The 13699-nt window shown below is 33.4% G+C and overlaps 1 protein-coding gene across 2 annotated transcripts; it reads right to left on the bottom strand.

Moving 5' to 3' along the window:
• Positions 1–4860: 4860 nt before the first annotated feature.
• On the bottom strand, positions 4861–13190 carry LOC127100868 (GPCR-type G protein 2). Of its 2 annotated transcripts, none has more exons than XM_051038181.1 (11): positions 12725–13190; positions 12179–12539; positions 12014–12092; positions 10826–10914; positions 9645–9737; positions 7634–7660; positions 7430–7516; positions 6928–6999; positions 6213–6343; positions 5396–5547; positions 4861–5277 (listed from the first exon to the last, which is right to left on the bottom strand). In XM_051038181.1, coding segments are annotated over exons 1-11 (1308 nt in total). In that variant the 5' UTR covers positions 12940–13190; the 3' UTR covers positions 4861–5275. The 2 variants fall into 2 exon arrangements, with proteins under 2 accessions (XP_050894138.1, XP_050894137.1); XM_051038180.1 differs by having other exon boundaries at positions 12179–12638; positions 12725–13183.
• Between the last annotated feature and the right edge of the window lie 509 nt (positions 13191–13699).

Here is a 13699-nt window from a genome sequence, read left to right on the forward strand (position 1 = left end):
GATCATTTCCCGTTGTTTTGAGTAGTATAGGTATTAGTAGAGTGTGCTAATACTGTGTTTGATTATGCGGCATGATATGATATGCTTTTGTGATGAAATGTGTTGATGATGTGTGATGGTATGCATGATGCTGTGAATGTATCAGTTATGTATGCATTTGTGAATAGACTGTTTTATGGCTTAGAGTGTGAGCATATGTCTATTCTTGAATGGTTGTTGTTGTTGCATTGCTAGGTGATTAGCATGCATATTATGGCCTTTATGGTGGTAGCTAATTCCCATGGTGAGGAATTAGTGAGTAAATCATTTTGATTGTTGTTGATGTTTGCATGCTAGGTGATTAGCGTGCATAGCATAGCCCTTGGGGTGGTAGCTAATTCCCATGGTGAGGAATTAGTGAGTGAGTCACTATGTCTCAAATGAGTGGGACTAGTGAGCTTGGTAGCCGTGCCTGGATTTGGACGGTGAGGTTGAACTATATGTTCACAAATAGTCGGTACCGCATGCATGGAGTCTCATTGCATAATATATGTATGGCGTATAATATGAATGGATGTATTCCAATATTATACGTGTGTTTGTGTTGGTGTTGAGTATTATGTTGAGTTGATGTGCTGTTACTGAATATATGTTTGGATTAGGGTGATGAAATGCGTTAAAATTACTTAGCATTACATAATGTTTTATAATGCTTATTATATCGATTGAGGAACTCACCCTTACAACTGTTTTTCAGGTAACGAGCAGTGATTGAGTAGGAGCTAGTACTTGGAGTCTAGAGTAGTTCCTTAGTGGGTCATGCTCTGATAGATGTAACATCGGGAAGGGATGTTTTAAATGTTTTACTGTTGGTTATGAACCATTTTACATGTAATGTGTTACATGTTTTGATTGATTTGATTTATATCCGCTGTGATTTATGCGAATGTTTATTTGATTAAATAAAGAGCATGACTGTTATTTTGGAACATGGTGTGAAGTGTTTATGTGACACCCTTAACTGCATAATTACTCTGATGTTGTATTTTGATATTTAATTAAATTATTTGGGGTATTTTAGAGGGGTGTTACAATATCATCCAATACATATTAACGCTAAAGTATCCTGGTTTTGATATCATGTAAAATACATCTAACAGAAGTTGCACTCAAAGGTCGACACTAGCTCCAAGTAAGATGGAAGTTCATTTTTTTACAATTATTGGTCGCATGTGAGACACTTTGTGTTGTGATATCATAATGTAGATAATTTTTTACTTGCAGGTGAGTGGTGGAAGTCTTATGGAGCCGAAACTCCGGATTTGCAATTGTTGATTATTAAAGTGTTGAGTTTGAGTTGCAGTGCTTCTGAATGTGAACGTAACTGAATCATCTTTGAGCATGTAAGTATTAATTTTTTACTAGGATATTAAAGTATCTTACGTTTAAGTATTATTAAATTAATACTTCAAAGTATTGTATTTTGAATTCATTCCCAGAAGAGAAATAAGTTTGAGCATCAAAGGTTGCAAGACTTGGTTTTCATCAAGTATAACCAAGCTTTGATTGAAAGATTTGAAATTCAGGACAAGATTAATCTTATGGAATTTGACGAAATTAATTATCAAACTAAATGGTTGGTAGGAGAGATGGGAGAAATAGGAGAAGATGGTGAACCTTTGGAAGAAGACTTAAGACTTGGTTCATAAAAATGATGATTTAACTTGGTCTCAAATTAGTCTTGAAGTTGCAAGTAGATCTAGGGCAACAATGACACAACAAGTGGTGATAGAAGATGTTGAAGAAGATAATGAAGATGAAGAATTATAGAAATATTTTGATGATCTATTAAGACTTCTTTGATGATGATCTATTATTTTTATATTTGCTTGAATTTTCATATAATAGTAATAAATTTAAATTTTAAGATGTTATGTTTTGAATCATCTACTATATTTTGAATTTTCTATAATATTTTAAATCTTGATTAAGCATTATTCCTTAACATCGGATGTTATAAATCTTTTGAGTGTTGTCTAATTTGACATCGGAATTTATAAATCTTTTGACTTGTCTAATTTGTTTAATTTTACATTAAATATATGACATATATTTATAGATTATTATATATAATTATTAATACAAAAACTTATCTCACGTTATTCCGCTTTTGGGGTAGGCTGCTATGCTACCTGTAATGCCCCGATTTTTATTAAGTGTTATTATTATTATTTTTGTAATGTTTGATTTATAATTATTTCGGTAAAATATTTTATTGTGTGTTAATTTATTATTAGAGTTTAATTATGAGAATTATGGTATAATAGCTATTGGGCCTAGTGGTGTATATAGTAATTAAGGGAGGTGTAACAATTAAGCCCATTAGTTAGTTTCTATTTAATTAAAACAAGGAATAGAAATAGAATAGAAATAGAATAGAAATAGAAAGAAGAGAAATAGAAAGAAGTAGAGAGAAGGAGGAGAAAAGAGAAGAAAAGAGAGAAAAGTTAGGGTTTGGAGGAGGAAGAGGAAATGGAGAAGAAGGGCATCATCTTGATCAACCCAAGCTTGTTAGAACACTATAGAGTAACTCAATCATCATCTCTAAGGTAAGGGTGTGAGTTATCATTTCCTATAATTATGAAAATGATGGGTTTTATGTGGGTAATGGTTGTTAGAGGATATTGTTGGGTTTTGATGTTGTGATTGGATTCCTTGCTTTGAAAATGTTGTTTGTGTTCTTGATGTAGTGTTGATTGTTTGTGATTACTGAACATGTATCAATTCTTTGCAAAATGTTAGGGTTAGGTTTAGAAGAATGATAAATAACATTGTGTGTTGTGTTGTTGTTGATGGTTTGGGGTTGATGTATGTTGTGAAAAATATGCTATTGTGTTGATGAATTAAGGTATGAGTAATTTCACAAATTGTGAATTTAGGAAGTGTTGGAAATTAATTGAATGATGTTTAGAATGATGAAACAGAAGTTAAATTGTGGTTAGAATGTCTTTGTAATATTGAAAATATTGTAGTTCGTTGAATTCTGAGAATGAGACTTTTTACGGAATCGTAATCGGAGGTCCGGAAGGTATTTAACGGTCAAAAACGCATTTTCTCTGTTTTCTGCTAAATTCGCGGCGCGAAAGAGAGTTCGCGGCGCCAACTGAGTTGAAAACAGAATTCTTTTGTAAACTTCAAAAAGTCATAACTTTTGAGCCGTAACTCCGTTTTGGTCCCCGTTCGAAGCGTTGCGAAGCTTATGAAATTTTCTACATGTTGTTGATGTTTATAGGCCATTATAAGGGCTTATTTTAATAAGTGATTATTTTGGAAAAGTGATTAATAATTGATATAGTAGGAAGCCTATTGGATTAATGAGGAATACCACTTAACTATAGTGTGTAGGTGTGTGATGTAAATAAACATAGCATGAGGTGGAATTACCTAAGAGATTGTATGATGAAACAATTGATTGTGATGAATATTCTCATTTGTTTTATATATAAACATATGTATGAATGTTGGTGAAGATGATGTTGTGTGAATGCTTTTATGCATGTGAATGGCGACGTGGCCTAAATGGCAATAGCGACGTGGGCTTCGGCCATTGTGATGAGTTATGTTGATGCGATGATGATTTTGGTGTATGTGTATCATTTATCATGGAGTCACATACATTTGCATAAGCGACGTGGCCTTTTGGCAATAGCGACGTGGCCTTTTGGCAAAAGCGAAGTGGGCATAAAGTCTTGGCCTTGATGGCAAAGCGACGAGTCGGTACCGCATAGCATTTGCATAGTTGAGTCACATATGTTGGTTATTTTTATTTCCGCATTTTGTGATAATTGTTGTTATGTGACGGTTTATGATGTGCGGTGATATTTTGCGATGATGCGATGAATCGTAATGTTTTATGATGGATTGATGAAATGTTAAAGTGATGAGATGCTATGATGTAACATTGATGTTGTGGATGATTATTGACTTTGTTTATGATTAAATACATAAGCATTCAAGTGAAGGATTGTGCGATGTGGTAACAATATTTCTAACTTTCCGAATTTACTTATATATTGCTTAGCATTATCTTGATTATATGATTTGAGTATCTCACCCTTTTGTTGTTGGCCGTTACCTTTATATTGGTAACGTGCAGGTGCTCCGCGTTGAGAGGAGGATAGTGGTAGCACACTTTTGGCGTCATTGCTCTGATTAGGATTGTAACACTCAGGGGTTAATGAACGATTTTCATGATTATGATAGTAACAATGCCCTTTTGTATATCATTGTATATGATAGTTGTGACGGGCATTTGTTTGCTTGTTTTCTTTTGAATGTGTAAATGTACGACTCAACTTAATTATCTAAATGATTTTCGTTGCGATGTTTTGTGTATTGCTGCTATATGGACTAGGTGAATCCATATACAGTGTTGTTTATTATTTAACAAGGACTAAGTGGATCCTTGCGCAATTGCCGTGTTGTGTAATTTGTTTAAGTGTTGATGAAATGATATATGTGATGCCTCAATTTTGTGTGAAAATTATTTACTCTGATTTTTAATTGAATTTATGACGGGTAGAATTGGGGTGTTACACTACCCGCTATTAATAACACTGTAAAATAGATAGTATATAATCCATCTATATAATTAGGGAAAAGTTATTTTGACACTAACTTTAACACCTACACCGTATTATAGGTAAAATCTACTACTTTTATTTTTTTAATAATTTATTTTATTTAGGTTTTTGTGCAAGAACTTAGTGATTTGTTATGACTTACGGTGTAGGATACAGTATATGCAAAAATCAGTGTAAAAATAGCAAGCCTCGTATAATTATTCAAGACAAACAACCGAAATATTGGATGGGATTTCAATTAAGGTTAATCCAAAATTACCACTATGCCAATGGAACCAATCTCAGGCGGTGCAAAAACTATTCACATCCAATTCATTATATATATTCAAGAAAGCAAAAGCAAATCTACATTCAATGTTGCCCAACAACAATTATCTGCTCGGAAATCTCCCCCCTTCCAAAGAAGATAAATCCAAAATGGATATTCTGATGAATTTGGCAGTATGTGCATATGTTGTTGACATTACAAACAATATCCAACCCTCTCACTGATGAGAAATCTATTCCAGCATGGATTTTTAATCAGCTACTCACTTGCATATGAAAATAACAATTAATCCCATTCAGAAGTTTCGAACCTTCATGTTTACAGGACTGAATCATACCTTCAGTGGCAGTAGAAACCTATACGTGTATGTTTATATGTATATGTTTCCTGTTTTACAAACAATAAATATAGTAAGTGATTCATTTATCTAGCAGCAAAATTTATAATTAATAAAGCTTAAAAGAACATTAGTTCATATTTATTTAAGTGGTAAGGTTACACTCACAATCAATGGGATGTTTGTCGATTTGGCGAGATGTATAATGTGCAGATAGTAAAAGTAGAGAAAGGAATGCACTAGCCACAAAAATTGCATCAAACCACCGATGATAAAAGTCAAATTGGATATCGCCACCCATTACCTCTGTAATAATAATCCTGTCAAAAAATTCAGATCAGATATGATCAAGACAGACAAATGTTGATCATCCTAGGTAGTTTTGTGAAATTATAACTATTTGAATCACTGACATGACAAGTGCCACAAACAACCAGACCAACCATTACTTACGTCTGCGACAACTTAGAGTTGAATTCTAAACACTGAAAGTTAGTAAACTTATTGTATAGATATAAATAGAATTGAAAGATTTACTGAAACAATATTGGTGCAGTCCATTCTTTTGTTTCTGTTTATCTTCACTCTTGCATTTATATTATCTATGAAGACGGAACTAACCTAATGTTTTCATTTTTCTCTCCTTTACGGTTATTATCTATTCTGTTAAAACATTTTGATTAATTAAAAACTTAATATTTCTGTAACCTTTCTTATTTCTTACCCTAGTATTCATATATTGTCTCCAGCCATATGTAAATATCAAACCACACCAATTCTGTAATTCTGATTAAGCAGAATTGCTGGACATGTTCTATAACGCAAATCAATTAAAACATAACCAACACACATTTATTACTACATAGGCCATGTTTGCGAACTCATTGCACATTCCAAAACCAATAAACAAGGAACAAAAAAGTTTATTCTGGAATGAAGCCAGTTCTGAAATATTGGGAACAGTAAACCAAGCACATACTTATACCTGTAATCAGTTGCTAAGCTTTTCCTGATTAAAAGAATAGAAGATAGAAAATACATTCCCATTATCTCAGATAAAAACAGAACAACATTGCTAGACGATCCACTTCCAACTCTTGAAACTGCGAAAAAGAACTGAAATTAAAAAAAAAAAAAATTAAAGTTAGTCATCATAAGAAGTCAAGTAGTTAAATTGTGTCTCTTACTATAAGCCTTGTTATATTAGTACTATAAGCATTATCTCAGTGTTGATGAGAATGACATCTCATAATAGAGGTCATACCTTTCTATCAAAGTGGACATTTTAATCTTATAAGTCATTGCGAGAGCTGCTTATTTATGAAGATTGATGATAAGTATGTATGTTTTATATTTTTCCTTATGTTTAATGATTTTCTTTTAAAATATTTTTACAAAAACTGTAAAAGCATATCAATATCGTTTGGGACTTTCCATTATCATATTTTATTCTTTTGTAGATTATCCCTGCTTGTATGCAAATTCAGCTTGAAAATTTTTCATAGGTTTCGGTGGTGCAAAACCACATTATTATTGCATATAATATTAGCTGTTAAGTATTTCCAAAATGGCCCCACTGGTCTACTCCGCAATAAAGGATTGAAAAGAGGCAGTTTAACAGTATAACATGCTAATAGTAATACAACTATCTAAGACACATCAAATGGAAAAAAATAGGTAAATGAAAGCACCATAAATACCTTCATTAAATTTGTTAAGAATCCACGCACTGATATCACAACCAACATTCCGATGAATAGCAATGAAATATACTGTAAAATAAATGCAGAATAATTATAAATAAATACAACATCAAATCATTTTATATCATACAAATTTCAGCATGAATCTACAACAAAGGAACTGGAAAATTCCATTAGGCAACGCCCCCCAATTAAGTGGAGTCTGAGAGAAGAACTGGGAGAGTAACAGAAGATTTATAGCAATTGATTGCACTAACTTAATTGTATTTAATAATTAAACTCTACATATTTATCCTCGTGAATTTAGGACATGTGTAGCGTAACTAGAAGAAGGCCAGCTCAATAACCTCGTCTCTACCTATATAAGTATATAACTCTTTACAAAATACGGAAGAAAAAGAAATTAATTTGATCTTTACATAAGAACACATTAGGTTTTAGAGACACATTGACCATCATTTATTCCAGAAAAAAGAATGGCATGCAATTGGACACTTACCTGAGATAATAACGCAGCATTTATTCCAATATCAAAAAATTGTAGGAATATACTAATCATCCTTGTCACGGGGTCAACTGAACCAGCCTATAATAGAAACATATTATCATCAAAAAAAGCACACTGACAGTTTAAGAGTCGGTCCAAAAGCTGGAAAGCAGTAACAATATTTGGAAAATACTAATAATGATATATGATCTTTACCTGTTTGAAAACAACACTTTGCAATGACTGCAAAAAAAATAATTAATCAATTAGCCACATTGACTACAACAAATTAAAAATAATAAAAACTCTCTAGAGAAATACTCCAGCAAAATACTATCACTGCTAATATCACCATACAGATATCACAAATTGGGAAAAACAACATATCCCGTTATGAGTGTCACTAGATTTTTTTCACACAAATCACGTAGAACCTATAAATGAAAAAAAGAGAACTACAATTTTGCCAAATTAACTTTATCAAGCATTGGTGTATTCACTATTATCATAAATGCAAGTAGAGGATAATGATTTGGGAGTGATGCACTATAGTTACAAAGTAGAGTATCAACTACACCATGGAGGTTCCATTATATAAGCTAAAAAACAAATCACTATACAATCTAGAGTTTTAATTACAATAGAATATGCAAGAAACATATACTAGAGTATAAGAGAATATGTGATCCCTATATATACAAAACATATTGTTATAAATACAAAACATAATGTGATTGAGCCTAACTCAACCTTACAAAACCGGCTTGTATGGCGAGGTTTGCCCCCACTTATAAGCACATGTTCAAGCCATATATTTGTCCGATGTGGGACTCTTAACACACCCTCTCATGCCCAGGACTGGACATCTGGCCCACCGGATCTTAAACCTGACTCTTGACACCATGTTAAGAAATGTGGTTGCGCCTAACTCAACCCTACAAAACCGACTTGTAGGGTGAGGATTGCCCCCACTTATAAGCACATGTTCGGACCATATATTGTCTGATGTGGGACTCTTAACACACATTAATTTAAATATCAACATTTATTGTTTAGATTAAATTGAAAAGGAGAATGATATAGGTGAGAAAAAGGAATCTTTCCAAAAAGGATAAAAAATGACAAGAAATTAACTTTTTCTCTTCACTTAATTCCTCTTTAACTAAATTCACCTAGCCTCCTTCGATTCAGATATTAAACACAGAAGGAAGCTTAAGGTGCTGAGATTCCTCATTATATAGAGAGAAGGTATGCCAGCTTAAGGTGGTGAGATTCCTAATTATTGAGATAGCATGCCAGATCTTTATCCAAATACTTTTAAATTTATCTGATGCAAGACAGCACTAGCATCAATAACCTGGAGTTTAAATTTCAACTACACAAGTGCTTCCATTCAGTTTTTAAGAAAATATTACACCCCAGAAGTTTGGTCTACATTAATAAAGTTTGTTTTGTAAAGTTGTAACTCCCTTACATAAAGTGGTATTGTTAACATGTTACCCATGTGACACACATAAGTAGTGCTCCATTCCATCGAATCTAACTTCCCACTTGACAATTTCACAGTTTACCAAAATTCAGAGGCTAGGGGTAACAAAATAAAGAGTACCAAGCATGAAAATGGTCCAAACTTCAGGGTACAGTCTGTATTTTGTCCTAATTTTTGTTAGGGAACTATGCTAAGCTGTTACTTAAAGTTGCTTGTATTTTCAAATACAAGAATATTTTGGTAAATTTCATCAATGTTACTTAAAGTTGAGGGATGTCACTTTTAATGTTTTATTTCTAACCAATGTGGGACTTGGAATTTTCCCAATACACCCTCACGCCCAGCACTCTTTTTGGGCTTGGTGCGTGGATATATACGATGGGCGTCCGATCAATAGACTCTGATGCCATATTAGAGTTTGACCTAACTCATCCCTACAAAACCGGCTTGTAAGGTGAGAGGTGTCACTTTATATAAACTCTTTCAATGCTCTATCTCTAATCAATGTGAGACTTGGGATTTTTCCAATAAATCATGAAGAATGAATTGAAAACATGTTGTCATCAAACAAATGAATCTTTAGTTTGGCATCATTCAGCAAATGGATTTTTGGATTTACCATACATTGCTTCCGAGCCATTTATACCTTAAGAAAGTCTAATCCACCATTACAAGCATTAGTTTTTCCAACAAACCCTAATTCTAGCAATAAATATCAGTTTATGCTGTCCAATATACCTTGATCATTTTATACACACAATAAACGGAACAAGCATAACCTAGTAGATTTTGCATATGTCCTCTCCAAGTTCGAGAATATGCAGCAGCTTCCTGCAAAGTTAAAACCATTTTCATAGTAAGTAGATTTATGTAGAAAATATGAGAAAGTGCAACAAAGTTCAATCACATTATATTTTATAGAATATCGAAGATGAAGTTGGATGTTTTTATACAAAATAAGTCTCATAACTTTATCATTGATTACAACATACATTCGTCAAAATAAGTCTCACACTGCTTCCAGGTTTTTTAACGGGCAATGCCACAGTTTTTGGTGATGATATTTATAGTTTGGGTCCTTGGGAGCAATTGTTTTTTAGCTTCAGGGTTTCACAGTACAGCAACTGCAAAACCCTTAAGTATAACCTCATTGAAAAAGCATGTACAGTTACAACGGGGCACCAATTTTGCATTCAAGACAAGTACCCTTCTATATTGAACTAGAACCAGATAGTTTGCAATCAAGAAACAGAGCTTTGTGGGAAATTCAATCATCTCACTGTATTGTTTTGTTAGTATTGATAATGGCTAGGATCACTGTTCGTATCAAGAACTTAAAAGTTAAAACCTTATTGCAAGCCTTACTTTTCTAGGGCTTATCTACTTTTTGCTTTTGGAGCATGGTGTTTTGTTTTAGTCTTGGCAAAACTTTGTTCATACTGGAATTGGTCTATACGTGGCGCATATTTTGAGGGAGTAAAATCAAATATTCTACATATTACATGGATCAATTCCAACATAAATAAATGATGCAGGGACTAAGATGAAACATCGAGGAACAAAAGCAAAGAGTGAAATATTTTCAATGACTAAAAACAAATAATAATTTTACATGGACCGAAAGCAAAAAATTGTATATTTGCAAGGACCAAAAACATATTTAAACCAAAAGCAAGAGTCCAAACACTTTTAAAAGGGGACATGATGGTTTAATTAATATCTATAAAAAGCTCTTTCACAGAAGCCTTTTGGGATTTTAAGTGTTATCAAAGCATAGTCCATCACTATTTTAAATGTGAAATTAATCAAGAAGCAGTTTGTGATGTGAGGGTTGATTACTATGAAGCAAAATATCAACAAATTCAATATATCTATTTGCAGATTTCAAAAAGAAAGTAGGCCAGGGAAATGAGCCAAACTTTTGCTTGACGAAGCTCATAGATCTCCAAGAACAATTGCTTTGAAAGCTCTTCTAAAGCCAGTACCTCTGCTTCCATGCCTTTGATATCTTCAAATTTAACAAAAGAAAATTTTAAAATTTGTATTTGATAATTTTATAACACAAATAATGAAAAATAAAAATATACAATCAGATGTACCATTATTAAATGTATCTTCATGACAAGCATTCACAATCAATCACTTAAAACCCCCAATTTGAGCAAACTTTGCTTTCAAACCCCAATCATATTTAAACACGGTAATATTGATTTGCATTAATAAAGAGGGACAGCCCCATTTTGATAAAAAGGAAACACTGATGAATTGAGCAATGGAATCCAATCTCTCTGAATATCCAATAACAAAAAAGGAAATCCTAAGCTATGAAGCTCCAGTCATGGAGGGGGGGCAGAGAAGGGTGGAACCAATTCGTGGGTCATGGGTCTATTGTAGACAATCTTATCTTGCATTTACAAGACGTTGATTCCACGACTCAAACTTCTGACCGTGACCTCCTAGGCACAAAACAGTAACTTCTAAAGACTCCCCACTCTCCCACTTCAAAGTCATTGTTGTGTTAGAACTCCTGTTGTAGTGGGATCTAGGGAAGGGCCAATCACCACAAAGGAACCCGTGAAAACTAACGAAACACCAAAGAGAAGCTACAAAAATGATAGATATGTCTTTAGTTAGTTGATTTTTTGCTCGTCGGTTAGTAAAGGGAGGTGACTAATACTATATATAGGATTTGAGGCAGAATCAATAGATGGTTGAAAAGTTGCTAAGTCTAGGAAGAGTATGTTTTCTAAGTCTATGTGTAACCATTGTCCAAGACCCATCAATAAGGCATTCCTTCTTCTCTTTTGGTGTGAGTTTCCCTTTCTTCCCGCTCAGTTTACTAGTTAATACTATCAAAGAAAATCTTTCCCAAAGAAGTGGTAATATTGGTAAGAGATTATCCTCGAAAACTCAGACACTAGGCTCCAACCAATCACATAAACCACAACATACATGCAAATCATTTTGTAATAAATAAATAAAAAAAGACAGCTTTGATTTGCTTCATATATTGATGATCATGTAATTCTTTAATACTATAGTCAGCGAAATTTAGATCTCTAAAGCAGAAGCTTAAAATGGGTTTTTCGAGATTAAAGCAAACTAACCTTGCTCTTTTTGATCCTCTTGCACAGATCGAACAACTGTACCAACAATACGTTTGATAAATGATCTGGCAGTTAACCTCTGCGGCAAACAAGTACAGATAAAAACAACATTGATAAAAAGTCAATGAATGAAAAACACGGCGTATGAAAAGATAAAAAGGTAACCTCCTCAGATCCTTGGTTGCTCTCCATCTCGATTTGACCAAGAATAATTTTCTTTTTCTTTGATACAGCAGTCTCAATTGACTGCATTAATTGTCTTTCCAAGGCCTTGATCTCAGTTTCGTCAATCTCTCTGATGAAAAGTGATAAATAACTGTAGGGCAAGTTTACAGCACCAAAACCAGATAGAACAGACATGACAGTAACACCGATGACTCCAATTCGACTAACGAGTTGAGGCAGAGTGAAGAAACCTTTATCAGGAGATGGCATCGGAAAGTGAATTCCCATACGCCAAAAAGCATAAAGAAAAGCAAACAAAAACAAAAGAGCTCCAAGAGCGGCCCTTTCAGTCCTGAAACCACTGTTTTTAAGCATCAAGTAACAATGATAATAAGGCAGAAGAAACACCAACAATAGAATCAAACAGAATAAGTCAATCTTCCAGTTCACCACTCTTGCCCTACATAAATTATAAATCAAACAATACATATAATATTGATATCAAGAAACTAAAAATGAAAAGTTAGGTTAGGTTAATTTACTGACTCTTTGGAGAGGATGGGAATGATTTCGAAGATGACAAGCTGAAGAAGATTGCAAGAGAATGCAAAGACGACGCTGAAGATGATTTGAACGAGGACTCGTTTCTCTTCGTACTCTTTGTAGAGACGACGGTTCAAAAACCATAGACCTGCCCAGCCAAGTGAACACAGACATCCCAGCACTACCGAACCTTCGAATATTCCTCTTCCCCAACCCATTTACTGATTACGATACAGTTACTACTTCAAATCAACCATTTTCTCTTCTTCGGTGAATCAATTATATTCTTGGATCTTGTTTTGGAGAAGACGATACTAATTGCTAAGCAACTCCTCCTTTCTTTCTCATTTCTTAACGCTATGTTTCTCTTTTCTATTTTCTAAAATATTAAATCCAATATAAATACTTTGTTTTCTTTTTTTTTCTTTCCTAATATCCTTTTAACTTTTAACTAATGTTGTGAAGACATTTGATATACATATTCATTCGTTTTTTTATACTTTTACTATACTAACATGTTTTTAGACCCCCACCATAAGGCCAAAAGTGAAACAACATCACATCACATGCAGATAACATGTATACCTCTAATTCTAGTAAAGCATGTAATTCCACTTTCAAAAGAATAGCTAATTGTCCCGATCAAATATAACGTTGACTATAATTTACGCTTCACTCCATGCTTTTTGTTTCAAACTGCTCCCATTATTTAAGAGGGAGAGTGCATCATACATATGTTTTCAAATTCATAATCACTCTCACATCATATTTGGTTTTCTTATTGAGTTAAGCGTTAGAGTGTTAATTTTACAGGTCAGTCCCCTATTTGTCGTATCGGATCTTGAGTCCACCGTAGCAAGCACTACTTTATACTCACCGAACAATTTGTTAGAACAAGATTTGATTTTGCATCTATACCTTGAGTTTTAAAGATAACAATGTTGTATTTTTGTGAAAACAATTTTGATACCCTAATGG

This window comes from Lathyrus oleraceus, chromosome 7 (assembly GCF_024323335.1).
Source record: "Lathyrus oleraceus cultivar Zhongwan6 chromosome 7, CAAS_Psat_ZW6_1.0, whole genome shotgun sequence".
NCBI lineage: Eukaryota > Viridiplantae > Streptophyta > Magnoliopsida > Fabales > Fabaceae > Lathyrus > Lathyrus oleraceus.

What these genes read in the sequence shown, in the direction of transcription:
- LOC127100868 (XM_051038180.1), bottom strand. Translation starts at nt 12,939, where the DNA reads ATGGGTTGGGGAAGAGGAATATTCGAAGGTTCGGTAGTGCTGGGATGT. An exon ending in GCAACCAAGGATCTGAGGAG is followed by an intron (nt 12,093 to 12,178) that starts GTTACCTTTTTA and finishes TGTTTGCCGCAG; the next exon opens with AGGTTAACTGCCAGATCATT. An exon ending in AGCTTAGCAACTGATTACAG is followed by an intron (nt 5,548 to 6,212) that starts GTATAAGTATGT and finishes ATTTTTTGACAG; the next exon opens with GATTATTATTACAGAGGTAA.